Raw genomic sequence first — 15,198 nt, forward strand, 5'->3', positions numbered from 1 at the left:
CCCCACCTAGGAGGTGCCCCTGGTCAAATTCCCGAACCATCCCAACTGCCTCCTGTTGACACAGAAGAGCATGGGCTCTACTCTGAGCCGATCCCAAATGTCTGGACTCTACACCCTGTCTCTGTGGGTGAGCACAGCTCAATCCAGCCACAAACCACTCCAGTACAAGCTGGCAGTCATTACTCCATGAAACCAACAAAACCACGTCATCTGCCAAAGTTAAAACTGAACCAGACACTATATGCCCCATGACGGTCCTTACAATTCTGTTCATAAAAATGATGCAGAGCATTGGTGTCGAAGAGCAGCCCTGGGAGAGTCCAACGCCCACCAGGAAGGAGTCAGACTTATAACCAGACCAATTCGGAACAAGCTCTGGTGTTACAGGGACAAATAGCTTGCAACAACGAGCATGACATCCCATACTCGCAAAGCACCCGCCCTGCAGAATAACTTAAGGGATGTGGCTGAATGGTACCACTACTACTAGTACTACTCCCATCCACCTTAAAATATCCTTGACAGGAGGAAGAGCTGGTCTCAGTTTCTGTGACCAAGACAAAAACTGCTTCTGCAGAATCTGAGGTTTGAGTACCAGGTGGACACTCGTCTCCAGTACCCTGACATAGTCCCAGGGAGGCTGAGAAGCACGATCCCCTAAAGCTGGTACACTTTCTCCGATCCCCCTTCTTGAAGAACTACCACACCGTGTACCAAATTTCACACTTAATTTTATATTTAATCAAATAGGTAATAAATAATAATATACATCTCACACACAAAACATAAATATGTGTAACAGACATCTCCATCCAAGTACTAACCAGGCCCAACACCGCTTAGCTCCTGAACCCAGACAAGATCGGGCGTGCTCATTTTTCTATGCCCATGTGCAAGACTCACAAAGTTTGTACAAAAAAGGGAACTCATTACATAAAATGATGATCATATACTATAGCATCTACATGTGTGTGTTTATAGACAGAAGTTGCATAGTGTAAGACCAGCATGAGTAAAGAGTTAATGGGGAAATACTAGAAAGCTTTGTTGCTGTGCTAAAAGAAAACGATGTGCTGTGTTATTAATAAACTTTGCGTTGCCTCATTACCATTTCTCTCTTTCTCTGTAAAAGTCTTCTTGATGTCTGCCTCTCTGTGACTGAATTTTTTTTAACAGAAGACCTTGACCTCGATTGTTGTTTATTTTTGACCCGTGGCAAGCTCTCTAATTGTTAATTGGTTCTTCATTAAAGACAGGAACAACAGATAGAACAGTTAAGCCTTTAACTGTTAAATACAGGCTGCTGTCAAAGAAACACAAACATGCTTTGCAGTACTTGTAAGACTCAAAGACTTCTTATTAAAATGAAAGTTGGAAAACTTCTTCTGAGATCAGCTGGAAATCAGTAATAACAACAACAACAATAAGGGTTTAAAGACAATCAAAGTGATAAGAAATAATAATACATAGCTAAAAATACCTGTCATGGAGGTGAGTTATAAAGCTGCTTTATTAAAAATAACCCTGAATTGCAGCACATGTGCCATCTATTTAAACAAAGGGTAGTGACTGTGTAATAAGATTGAACATTTTGACTTGTTCTGTTAAAAATACGTTTCAGTGTTCAGCGTTTGATTGATCTGCCCGGACCAACAGTTAAAAAGGCTTATCGTGGGATTAGCAACTCCATTAATGTAATAAGTGTGAGTGTGTGACAAGTAGATGTGATCAACATGCAACAGCTGGTCAGAGGCTGGTCCTATGAGGCAAATCTTCTTGCAAAGAGGGCTTGATACCAGTTTAACTTTTTGATGAGGTGATGTCCTCGTCCTGAACTAATCTCGTTTGTAGTTTCTTAACAACTGTTAAGCATTTGTCAGACAGAGTTTAACGCCTGTCAATAATGAAACAATCTGTTGTCTGAGTGGATGGTGTGACTGTCTACGCTTTTTTCTATGCGAGGTTTTGGACTTTTAGGGACGAATTTAATTCATTTCTCACATTTTTTAATTTCCAATTCTTTGTCTTCTTTGTCTTTGTCACATGAAGTGAAGCTTTATTAGATGCTGAAAAGCTGAAGTAAAACTTACTGTTTAAATGCAGTATTAAAAAAGCGTAAATAGAAAATAACGTTAATATTTGCATATGATTCACATAAACATTGAATATAAAGTAAAAAAAATATATTTATTAAGATATTTATATATATATTTCTTCTTCTAAATATATATCTTTGTCACTGAGCTTTGTGAAGACAATCTAGCAAGTGTAGCAGATCTGAAAGCACTTATGTCTTTATTAAAATACTGTAGAGAAAGTTAATATGGCAAAATGTAATATACTCAGATGCCCGGTGGATCACTTTTAGTAACTGGGGAACAACAAGTACTACGGTTGATATAAAAAGGGAAAATCTACAGTAAATTAAGAGCATCTATGAATTTTCCTACTTACCTGGGGTAGTCACATAAATGCCAGCTGTCTCTTTTTTCCTCACCTATTTAAAAAATACAAATGTACAAATACAATCCAGCATCGTCTCTAATAGATGACTCGAGGTATTCCTGCCAAAGTAACCAGCGAGGCCTTTGACCAAAAAACACCCCAACTTTCCGCGCCGTGCAGCTACGAGACAAACTTCGCTCCCAGTGGCTCTTTCCCACAGTGGCCCTGCGGCGGGCTTTTGTACACATCTATTCCCTCCCTTGATCGTTTGAGGACTCGGGGGTTCAAAGCTGGTCATGAACAATTTTTGGGTGTGAGGAATCTCTTTTATCCACAGGCCCTCAATTAACATGATCTCCGGTGCCAGTTGTCCCTGGCTACTCTTTGTTACCTGAGGAGGCCACATTAGTTGGTGAACCTTTCCCCTTAACGTTCAGGGTAAGCTGAGGGGAACAACAGAAGGCTACCCTCAGTAAAGGTTAAAGTTGGAGAGGATTATCCTGCACTTTAGGATAAGGTGGGTGAACTTGTTTTGAATCCTGCTCTTCCTTTTTTCTCATTATAAATACTGTCATTGGCTTCTCTACACAACTCCACAAGGATCAGACGCCCAACACGCACAGAACTGCAAATATTTGCTGAATGAATCATCATATTGTTAAAGAAATATCACCTTGTTTATGAACACGAATCACTGAATTTAGCCAAACTTATTAGGGTTGTGTTTATATTACACAACCTGATCCTGTTATGAGGGATCGAGTGCAGATCACCAGCAAAGCCCAAAAAAGTTTTTCCAGGCAGTAAACGAGACATTTGGTTTGAAAAACACAAAAAATGCTGCTTTAGAGCCGTGTCTGCTTTCAGCACCGATTTTATTAAGAAGTCTAGAGAGGAGCCACTGCTGAGAAAGAGAGTCAGAGTGCAAAGCATCATGGGAAGAGACTTTTAGAGCCAAATATTACTGAATGCAATTTTGCATAATACACAACTGGAAAACGAAAACAAAGCTGACAAAAACATTTCAGGTAAACTTAAAACGCTCCACATTCAGGACATGATACACGTGCAAGTGGGGGGGGGGGTCATTTGTTTTTGTTTACGTTTGGAAAATTGGAAACGTCATGATTCATATCATTCATTCAGAAAGAATACAATTAAAGTTAAATCTGCAAAAGGGATTTTTCTTATTAAAAGGACAGTTACTAGGCACACAGTGTCCTTCCAGAGCATTTTGTAACTAAATAGAGGAGTGGAGAGTGTAGATGCAGTGCATCTCTGTCTGTGTGCTTCATGTGTTAAAGGACAACTCTTTAATTTGGTGTTGAACTCTGTTTAACTGTACGCTCAACCTAATCTCCAATTAAACATTCATTCTATCTGGCATCAGTTCTGGCTTTTGGTCCAAAATAATTATGAAAACTTCCTGTTTGATGCTAAGATGACCTTTCAGGAAGTGGTCATCAAAAAGGAAAGGAATTATAACCAACCAGACTGGATGTAGCCCAAATTTCAGGTGAAACTACTCAAAGTGGTGCTACAGTGATGCGTGAATACTTGCAAACTCTTTAGAGTCAATGTTTCTGCTTACATACAACCTGAGACATCCACAGATTTTCAGAAAACTGTCACAAAAAGTAGACAGAGAACAAAGTTAATCAAATAAAAGAAAAATGTTACACTATTTCTTTATTTATTGGGAATTAAATCTATAAAAGTTTAGAAAATACAGGAAGCTCTAGGATTATGTGTATATATATATATATATGTATGTATTAGTAAACTTGACTTGGCTGGATCTGTCCCTGAACCAAACCAAATAATCTCGATCAATGCAAAGTTGTTACATCAAAGAACGGTCAAAGAGGGAAAACGTTCATGCTTTGCAAAGCTTCATAGTTCTGACATCAGTACAACAGAAATTATATGAACCGAAGAGAGAAGGTAGTTCAAGGTCTTCTATACTGGAAAAGTTGTATGAAGAGGAAGACCGATCTGCAGAAACATAGTATTCCACTAACTGGGTGACGTAGCAAACACAGTTTTAGCCACAACTAGTTCAGGCTAACTGGTATAAGTACTCCTGATAGGAAATATGTATACCACATACAGGAACTAAAGCTTAACTGTGGACTGAACAAAGAGCCAAAGCATGGCTGCTGTTTTCTGTTGTGTCCACAGTACCTACAGAAAGAAACATCTACCTTTAGTCAGATCTGTGAATTTGAAAGAAAACTGGATTAGACAGCACAGTGCATTGTCATTAAGACACAATGTGAGTCAAGGACACGGCATGTTTCCGTTCTACATTAACTATTTGTGAAGGTGATATTAAGTATATTAATACACCTGGTTCTGAGACTTAGGATAACCCCATTATCAGCTGTCGAGTGATCATTGTGAACTCACTTTTGCCTTCTCAAATGAATTCATCACAGTACAGATTAACCAATGTTGTGGGAATATCCTTTAAGACATCACACGGTTTTTGCAGATTTGTTGGCTGCACATGCCACGATGACAGTTTCCATCCATTCAAACACATCCCAAAGATCCTCTGTTGGATTTAAATCTAGTGACTATGGAGCATTTTAAGTACGGTGATGTTCAAGAGTCCAGGTAGAGATGATCTGAGCTTTGCTATAGCGTGTTATCCTGTTGGAAGCAACAATGCTTAGGTAGGCTGTGTATTTAAATGATTGGTATACGGGGCCCAAATATCCCCCACACCATTACATCACCACGAGCCTTAGCCACTGGCAGCACGCAGGACACGTCTGTGCTTTGTTATTTACACTAAATCTTATCCTACCATCTGAATGCGGCAGTGTTACATGGAGAGGATAAAACATCGTTTCATCAAACATGATGAAAAATGCAGACTGAATTCAACCTTAATTTAAACTTTTCCCTGCTTGTGAGACTGGCCTTGCTGTCCTGCATAAAGTTCATTCATACTGGAGGTTATTTGTGGTAGCAAGCATAAGTCAAATCAACCAGATTAATCAGTGTGTTTACAATTCAAGAAACCCTTACACGCCCCGAGTACTCACAAACACAGTGTGAACATTTTAGGAATTCTCCACCCAAATGTGGATTTCTAAGAAGAACTGTGGGTCTTTAATTCAGGTTTAAATAGCAGTTTTCTTTTTTTCAGTGATCTTATTTTGTTCATTAGCATATGAAAGAAATTTAACTCAGTTCTTGAAGATGATTGACATGCTGAAGTCATTGGAAACTTTATTTTATAATTAACTTTTGACCTTACATTAGACAGAAAACCCCAACAGTGAGATGACCCCCTATGAGCAAGCGCTTGGGTACACTGGGAATTAAAAAAGAACCTAATATAGAGAAATCTACCCTCTGTTTCTAGTCCCTGTCAGTACAGAGGTTTATTCTATTCTACTCTCGCTGCAGCATTTTGGCTCAGCTGCTTTTCAGGAACCTTAAAACACCCCAAACCCTGATAATAATGAATTACATTAGTCCAGTCTGGAGTTATAAATACATGAACTAGTTTTTCAGCAACACCCCAAGTTTTTTATTTTTATTTTCTTTTTGCAGTCCTGCATATTTAATATGTGCACTGAAGAAGATTCCTCACAGTGTTACTGGAGGCCAAAGTCATGCAGATGTTTCTACGACTTTTAGGGCTGTGATGAATTCTGAATCCTCTTTCTTCAAATAAACCATTTTTCTGCATTTGATCAGTTAGCTCTTTTACAACAACTCTTTCAGGAATTTTAGAAATAAAACAAAGACTGGCCTAGTTACTGCTTTTTAAGTAACCATTTTTAAGTTCTGGTTCAATTACCAACACCTTAAAACCCTGAGGTACATAGCTCTTTATCAGAGACTGATCATATTTAGAAATGAAGCATCAGTTAATGACAGAACCTCTTTGAGTCTAATATGTCAGCAGGGGTCTAATGGGGACACTGATGGTGAGTATTGATCTTAACTCAGAAAGATTATTTAAACTGATTAATTTAAAATATTTATGTTAGTTTAGTTAAATGTTTTAATCATTAATCTGTAGGGTCTTAAAAGCCAGAGATCGAATTCAATAGTCCATGTATAAGTGATTTACTCTTTGGTGCAGCTAAGAGCATTATATTATATTGTATTATATTATATTATATGATATTATCCTTTTTTTTGTACATTTTCACAATTTTCAATTTTTTTTAGGACTTGTGGTGGCCTGAGAGCAAACGATGATGATTTGAGGGGATGAAAAAAGGAAAGAAGTCCTATGTAGGCGTGTTAAACTGCAACAATTTGAATGAATATTCAATGAATATTTCAACAGCTTAGTGCACTTTTATACAAAAAAAACACCCACTTACCTTTAGCTTTATTACAAACATGTTTAAAATGTAACATTTTTAAAAAGAACAAAGACCTTCTCCTTCACTTGTAAGGCTGTAAGTATCAGAGTGTAATAAAGTGATGGCAGGTCAGAGTGGTTCAGATTCATTTACATACGCACGGTGGTAAAACCAAAACACGTCCCATAAATCCAACAGGGATTTAGTGTGGGTAAGAATGATTGAACACACCAGCAAATCTATAAAACAATTACTTATGAAAGAAAAATCAATGTGTTGCCGTGGCAACGTCTGAACCTGACTGAAATGCTTTCATACAGAAAATGATTCCTAATTTTACTGCTGCAGACTTTATTTTTCACACATGGCTTTTGCAGGTTTTCTTCATTTCTACTAAATAAATAATGACAGGATATAATAGGTCATGTGTCGTTATTATCTGAGGTTTTTGATTTTAGGAGCTGCTAATGACCTGATGATTTGTATTACTTCCTGATATGTGAAGCCCTGCAGCTGAAAGAGTGGATACTTTGTTTTCACTGGGACTTATTGTAAAATTTAAATGAGCACACACACACACACACACACACACACACACACACACACACACACACACACACACTAAAATCATTTAAACACAACACCTTATCGCTTCGCTGCATCACTTATTGAACAGCATTCTGTAAGTGTCTGGAACTGAGGAGCCACTTTAAAGAGCCACATGTGTTCTCATAGTTGCTGACACAGTATTTCATCTGTTCAGCAGTTCAGGGTTGACTTCTTCAGTTTTCAGTGGGTGACAGGGCTGCACTGCTGTGGAACCACGGTGTTGGCATGTGTGCAGAATGTGGTCTCAGGAAGGAAAGCTCCTTCTGAATATAATAATAATAATAATAATGGGATCTTTATAGATTTGCTCATGCCATGTGCACTTATGCAACCTTGTCCCCTTTTAAGGACATTTCTTATCACTCCTTAAGCCCCAAGATGATTCCAAGCTACAGATCCTGCATAGCTGCTTAGACTCTATTAAAGCTTGGATGGCTGACAGCTTTCTCCGACAGAAGTTTGTGCTCCTGACAGATTTGTGTCTAAGGTAATAGAAACCTTTGGTCCCCTTGCATACATCTGCTAAACCCTCTGTCTCTGGGTAACTTTACACTTTTACATTGAAGCCCGTGTCAAATCTCTGCTTTTTGTTTTTAAAGCACTTAAGAAATATTGCCAAGTTAAGTCCCACAGTGTCACACTCTGAACTGTAAACTGTTATTGGTGCATATATTTCATCACATGTGCATCATTGTAATTCACTGTTCACTTGTCTAAGCCAAATGTCTCCAGCATGTTCACAATGCTGCAGTGAGGCTTCTACATCCTCACATATCACAGCTGCACTGACTTTTGGAGCTCTGCATGGAAAAGAACCTGCACACATCTGAGTATGTGCTCAGCAGGTCCCTGGGTCATGTGATCAGGGCTGTGCATTACACCGAAAACGAAGGAGTAACAGTGACCCCAGACTCTCTACCTCTGAGCCTGGTGGCTGTGGTCTCTGTGGGCTCTGTGATCTCTGTGGGCTCTGTGGTCTCTGTGATCTCTGTGGGCTCTGTGATCTCTGTGGGCTCTGTGGTCTCTGTGATCTCTGTGATCTCTGTGGGCTCTGTGGTCTCTGTGATTTCTGTGGGCTCTGTGATCTCTGTGGGCTCTGTGATCTCTGTGGGCTCTATGATCTCTTTGATCTCTGTGATCTCTGTGATCTCTGTGGTCTCTGTGATCTCTGTGGGCTCTGTGATCTCTGTGATCTCTGTGATCTCTGTGATCTCTGTGGGCTCTGTGATCTCTGTGATCTCTGTGGTCTCTGTGATCTCTGTGGGCTCTGTGATCTCTGTGATCTCTGTGGGCTCTGTGATCTCTGTGGGCTCTGTGATCTCTGTGGGCTCTGTGATCTCTGTGATCTCTGTGGTCTCTGTGATCTCTGTGGGCTCTATGATCTCTTTGATCTCTGTGATCTCTGTGATCTCTGTGGTCTCTGTGATCTCTGTGGGCTCTGTGATCTCTGTGATCTCTGTGGTCTCTGTGATCTCTGTGGGCTCTGTGATCTCTGTGATCTCTGTGGGCTCTGTGATCTCTGTGGGCTCTGTGATCTCTGTGATCTCTGTGGGCTCTGTGATCTCTGTGGTCTCTGTGATCTCTGTGGGCTCTGTGGGCTCTGTGATCTCTGTGGGCTCTGTGATTTCTGTGGGCTCTGTGATCTCTGTGGGCTCTGTGGGCTCTGTGATCTCTTTGATCTCTGTGATCTCTGTGATCTCTGTGGTCTCTGTGATCTCTGTGGGCTCTATGCGCTCTGTGATCTCTGTGATCTCTGTGGGCTCTGTGGGCTCTGTGATCTCTGTGGGCTCTGTGATCTCTGTGATCTCTGTGGGCTCTGTGATCTCTGTGATCTCTGTGGGCTCTGTGGGCTCTGTGATCTCTGTGGGCTCTGTGATCTCTGTGATCTCTTTGATCTCTGTGATCTCTGTGATCTCTGTGGTCTCTGTGATCTCTGTGGGCTCTGTGGGCTCTGTGATCTCTGTGGGCTCTGTGATCTCTGTGATCTCTGTGGGCTCTGTGATCTCTGTGATCTCTGTGGGCTCTGTGATTTCTGTGGGCTCTGTGGGCTCTGTGATCTCTGTGATCTCTGTGGGCTCTGTGATCTCTGTGATCTCTGTGGGCTCTGTGATCTCTGTGATCTCTGTGGGCTCTGTGGGCTCTGTGATCTCTGTGGGCTCTGTGATCTCTGTGATCTCTGTGGGCTCTGTGATCTCTGTGATCTCTGTGGGCTCTGTGGGCTCTGTGATCTCTGTGGGCTCTGTGATCTCTGTGATCTCTTTGATCTCTGTGATCTCTGTGATCTCTGTGGTCTCTGTGATCTCTGTGGGCTCTATGCGCTCTGTGATCTCTGTGATCTCTGTGGGCTCTGTGGGCTCTGTGATCTCTGTGGGCTCTGTGATCTCTGTGATCTCTGTGGGCTCTGTGATCTCTGTGATCTCTGTGGGCTCTGTGATTTCTGTGGGCTCTGTGGGCTCTGTGATCTCTGTGATCTCTGTGGGCTCTGTGATCTCTGTGATCTCTGTGGGCTCTGTGATCTCTGTGATCTCTGTGGGCTCTGTGGGCTCTGTGATCTCTGTGGGCTCTGTGATCTCTGTGATCTCTTTGATCTCTGTGATCTCTGTGATCTCTGTGGTCTCTGTGATCTCTGTGGGCTCTATGCGCTCTGTGATCTCTGTGATCTCTGTGGGCTCTGTGGGCTCTGTGATCTCTGTGGGCTCTGTGATCTCTGTGATCTCTGTGGGCTCTGTGATCTCTGTGATCTCTGTGGGCTCTGTGATTTCTGTGGGCTCTGTGGGCTCTGTGATCTCTGTGATCTCTGTGGGCTCTGTGATCTTTGTGATCTCTGTGGGCTCTGTGATCTCTGTGATCTCTGTGGGCTCTGTGGGCTCTGTGATCTCTGTGGGCTCTGTGATCTCTGTGATCTCTTTGATCTCTGTGATCTCTGTGATCTCTGTGGTCTCTGTGATCTCTGTGATCTCTGTGGGCTCTGTGGTCTCTGTGATCTCTGTGGGCTCTATGCGCTCTGTGATCTCTGTGATCTCTGTGGGCTCTGTGGGCTCTGTGATCTCTGTGGGCTCTGTGATCTCTGTGATCTCTGTGGGCTCTGTGATCTCTGTGATCTCTGTGGGCTCTGTGATCTCTGTGGGCTCTGTGGTCTCTTCCAAACATCTAAAAGAGCTTTTTAGAATTGTGTTTGACCAACATTTGTTTTCAGTTGGGGAAGGGTTGGGGAAACCTGCAGTCAGCTGAGACTGAAGAAGTCACTTGGATGAGTGACGAAACGTTTCTCCCACAAAACGCTACGTCCAGATGAACAGATTCAACTTTTGGAGATTTACTTTCCTGGATGATTGAGAATGCATCAAGACGTTTGTTTTCAGTGTTCTGGTTGAAAGCTGCAAATAAAGCTTTACTTACTTATACATCTGGTTTTTGAACTATGTATCACTAACCGCTTTGCTCTTTATTATTATTGTCATTATTATTACAGTGGGTGAATGTCCCACTTTTTGAAAGCAAACTCTAAATGAGCTCATGTCCTTCAAAAAGAACAAAATGTTTAAACGTCTGACTTACTGTCTTCAGTTACTCTGCATGTTGTAACGTGATGTATGCAGCTTCCCAACATCGGTGAAACTGAAACGACTAGGGTATGATTTATATTGAACTGAATCTACACAAAAATGTTCTTAAATCAAATAATTCCAGTTTTTGAAACAAGAACACATGTGATGGTAAAATGACTAATGACACAAACTCTATGACACAATCTGTCACATCCTTTTAGGCTTTTCTGGAGAAGAAACATCAAATGTGGAGATAAAAAGCCCTTTTGAAGCTTTTCCTTGACAAAGCCGTACATTCAAAGCTACGCCATGCTGACAGAAGAAGGAAACAGCAGTGTAGAGAGGGAGGTGAAATATTACCATTTTGAATGGCCTCATCTTTCCAGCGGGGGGAGCATTTTTCTGCTGGCTCTAAAATAGATGGGAGAGGCACTTTAAAAAACATAAGCTACGTTGTCATTAAAACAGCTGAGAGAGAGAGAGAGGCTAATGCTGCTCTGCTTTGTGAACATGAACGTAAAAGCTTTCAGACTTTGGTCTAACAGAGCAGCAGGTTCATGTAAAAACTAAAACAGCATCTCAGATATCAAAGTGGTCGTTGTCCCCTTGGAGCTTATATGGTGAATGAAAGGTTAAGTTCATTTTGTCAGTGTGATACATGTAAGTGTAAGTCTGTTGGCTATGTAGGGATCGCCAGGTCACTGAGGTCACCCAGGCTAGTTAAATCCAATTCCAGCCCCGCTGACCTCACTGATGCCCAATTTGCTAGTTAAGTAAATAAATGCAGAGCTACATCCTGTCCTGGCTGTTTAATATAGGGCAGCATGGCTGCATGCAGCGTCCTGCCATCTTCACATTTCTTTGGTTGCCTTTTTGATGCTTTGATTTGGCCAGATGAAGTGGTTAGCACTGCTGTGTGTGTGGACAGGATGAATCATGTTATAGAAATGAATGGTTAGTATGTGTGTGTGTGGAAAAGAGTTGATTTTGCCATGAGGTTCAAGCTGAGACCTTTTTGATCTTGAAACATTTCACAGTTTAACAATGATCATTTTCACAGTGAGACACAGTTGCAGTGATTTCACCTGTTTCTGCTGAACTTATTGAAACATTGTTATCACTTTAACACAACGTGGACCTCTGGTGGTGAGGGCAGACTATCACTGTCCAACCAAAGTGTAGAGTTCAAACTGTCTGACATGCAGTGTTCGGGGTTTTATACTCGTCACTGATCTCTGCCAACAAACACTTTGGAGAAAAAGAGGATCACTGTGCATCAGTCCTGCTGCTCGAAGGGGCTTTCCTGCTACGAGTGTGAGCATCTTCTGTCAGTTACAGCTACCAGGTTAAAATGTTAGGTCATCTTTACAAACTGATTATTGAGACCTGACCATGTTTTTAAAGCCATTTCCAACAGCTACAGAGGGAAAAACTGGCTGAGCACGATCACTTAATAACAGACACACGGTCAGGAAATTCCCTGACAAATGGAAAAAGTGGATTATTTCTAAGAGCAGTGCTGATATTTGGTGATTTCTTGTTCACTAACATTTGTTATGTGCTTGTTTCTGTTTCTTTGCTGTCATAATATGAAAATGCAGTTTAAAAATAGGTTTTAGAAAAGTTCCGTTTCATGGTAATGCAGCAGCAGTTTTAACTGCAGCTATGATACGAATCAAGTTCCTACTGTTGCAATTTCATTTGTTGTACTTTCCAAATCACTTCTTTTAAAAGGATGGTCATAATTCAAACACTTAAACTTATTATTAGGTCTTGACTCCCTTTTGCTTCTTCTCTGACGAAAATTTGCTTCCACAGCTTGTAACACTATCATGCAGTCTGTCCTGGATCTGTACATCGAGTCTGACTGATTCAGCTCTGTCATACTGTACATGTTAAAGCACTCATTAGCTTAATGGGGTTGCACACTGCTGATTCGATCCTGAACTGCAATAAAAACGGATTTTTAAAGAATTCTGTTGAGGAGTTAATAGGTTATTATGTCAGACTTTAAACAGTTCCAGTAGTGTTTGTTTAGCACCAGCTCTTTCACAGGCTGAATGACTGACTGCTGTCAGATTATGTGTAGAAACTGTGGGGTGCCACAGCAAACCTCACACTTCATTTCTGACCTCGTTGCCGAGCAGCTGACAAATAAACTGTGAACCAGAGGTCCTGATGTCAAACCAGCTCAGTGAGAAGTGAGACAGCGCTGACACAAAGTCATTCTACTGGTTATTGTGTAGCAGGTCAAATATGTGTTTTACTCATGTTATCTAACACAGTGTTCGGAAAGTACTCGACGGATTACTGGCGTTACAGAAGTGCTAACCTGTATACTTGTATTTTGCTTAATGTTGCCGGAGTATTGTTTCCCCGACGTGATCAGAATTAACGAGTAAAACAGAGTATTTGCTGTTCTTTTAGTTTTCACATCAACTTTCACACCAACTAAAAAAATAGAGAATAATAAGACTTTTCTTTAGGTTCCATCATATTTGGAGTGAAGCTGGCAGTGTGAGGCTTACCTGACATACTGGTGGGGCTTCAAGGCAAAGACGTCATCCTCAGAGCCTCATCAGACATCTGGGTTCCTACCTACCCAAACACAGAAACAAACCTTCAGTCATTCTTTATCTTAACAGAGCAACTTCACACTTCTACACACATTTCCTCACAGCTCGTCCTTCTCTCCTGTATCATTTTAAAAACATAAAGTTACAGGAGAAAACTGGGTGAGACATGATCAGCCAATGTTTCTGTCATCGTTATATTAAATGAAACTCAGCACAGGCTGCCAGCTCTCAGTTCTTTTCCTCTGTGCAGGATGACATCTAGTGGTTAAACGCTAACACTCAGTTCATGTAACGTCTCAGGGTCCAGGTATCATTTCTTTCCCTCTGAGGTTTTGTTTTGCACTGTAATTTGCTGACAGTTGATTTTGCTGTGCATCCAACACACAAACAACACAGAAACAACACACTGTACACAGCAGGCTTTCAATCAGCTGTCATCTCTGCTGCAACGTCCTTGTTTCACTGTTTGTCAGCTCAAGGTTACTCTCAGCAGTAGTTCTTATTTGCGCTTATGTTTCATGCTCGTTTATGCAAAATAGGTGTTTATAATGCATACAGCACTTAAAACAACTGCACTCATGTAACAACTTCATGTGCCAACAAAGATCATGTGACATCATCAGAATCATGGTGTCAAACATAAGGCCCGGGGCCCAGAATTGGTTTGGCAAAGACTCCAATCTAGCCTGCTCGAAGCACGTTTCATAGCTTTCTCTGACGATAAAGACTCTGCCTGGCTTTGCCATTCACACGACACCACAGTAGTGAAAGACGAAGTAACGACAAACACTTGGATGAGAGACAAGGTTTTGTTTTCCATCATCTACTATAAAATTTATGTTTTTATCCTAGTGGTCACACAGTTAATTAACAAAACCTGTTTTATAAACAGTCTGGGGGATGAGCTAATGTTTACATCGTTATCATGTAAAGAAACTCAGATGTACTGTTACATTAAAATATCTCAGGGATTAAATGTTTTACACTGACAGGATGGTTTCACTGGTCCAACTTTTTGGTTGTTCTTTGCTAAATTGTCTTATGTGTAGACATAACACTGGTTCATCCTTTAATGCTAGAATGACTCACAGGGTTGTGGTGAGAGGCTTAACAGCCACAGAGACCAACAAGGATCCACACAAAATGTAAACTTCACTATTTGCCTTTCAAAATTCAGATAATGTCTCTTTTCCTTTCACAGGGCGATACATCTGATGCTGAGTGTTTGTCTGATAAACAACTGTCAGTGCAACAGTTTATTGAAAAATGAATAATAAATAATAAATGAACCAAGGCCACAGCAGCACATACACAGTGCACAGTGCAGCAGCACAGAGTCACAGGGTGCAGCTGAAACTGTAACTTGCCACAGTAAGACGAGAAAGCAGGAGGCTGAATGTCCTTGAGCAGCTGTCCTCAGGAGGCCACCTCCACATATACGCATCACACTTTCCTGTAGCTGAAGCCACAACAAGAGGACTCCACCTGATTGAGATTGGACTGATAAGAACATGGAAGGGCGCTCTTTGCTCACATAAGCATGTATCCTCTCCCTGCACGCTGATCAAACCTCACGTTTAAAGTACTGTCACTGTGCTTTTAAATATCCACACCTGACACTTGCACAGTGGATAAAAAAGCGTCAGCATGAAATATCTTCAAGGTTTATTAAAAAAAAGATTGGAG

General features: G+C 41.1%; 1 protein-coding gene across 2 annotated transcripts in view; it reads right to left on the reverse strand.

Moving 5' to 3' along the window:
- thrb (thyroid hormone receptor beta) overlaps nucleotides 1-15,198 on the reverse strand; it is a 112,362-nt gene that overhangs the window by 17,022 nt on the left and 80,142 nt on the right. For both annotated transcript variants that reach the window (XM_039605528.1, XM_039605529.1), the window contains exons 3-4: nucleotides 13,465-13,534; nucleotides 11,297-11,347 (exon numbers count right to left, since the gene is read on the reverse strand). In XM_039605528.1, the coding sequence (XP_039461462.1) occupies nucleotides 11,297-11,347; nucleotides 13,465-13,471 (58 nt within the window). In that variant the 5' untranslated portion in view covers nucleotides 13,472-13,534. The remainder of the gene's footprint in view (nucleotides 1-11,296; nucleotides 11,348-13,464; nucleotides 13,535-15,198) is intronic.

The sequence above is a fragment of the Oreochromis aureus genome, linkage group 22 (assembly GCF_013358895.1).
Source record: "Oreochromis aureus strain Israel breed Guangdong linkage group 22, ZZ_aureus, whole genome shotgun sequence".
In the NCBI taxonomy this organism is placed as follows: Eukaryota; Metazoa; Chordata; class Actinopteri; order Cichliformes; family Cichlidae; genus Oreochromis; species Oreochromis aureus.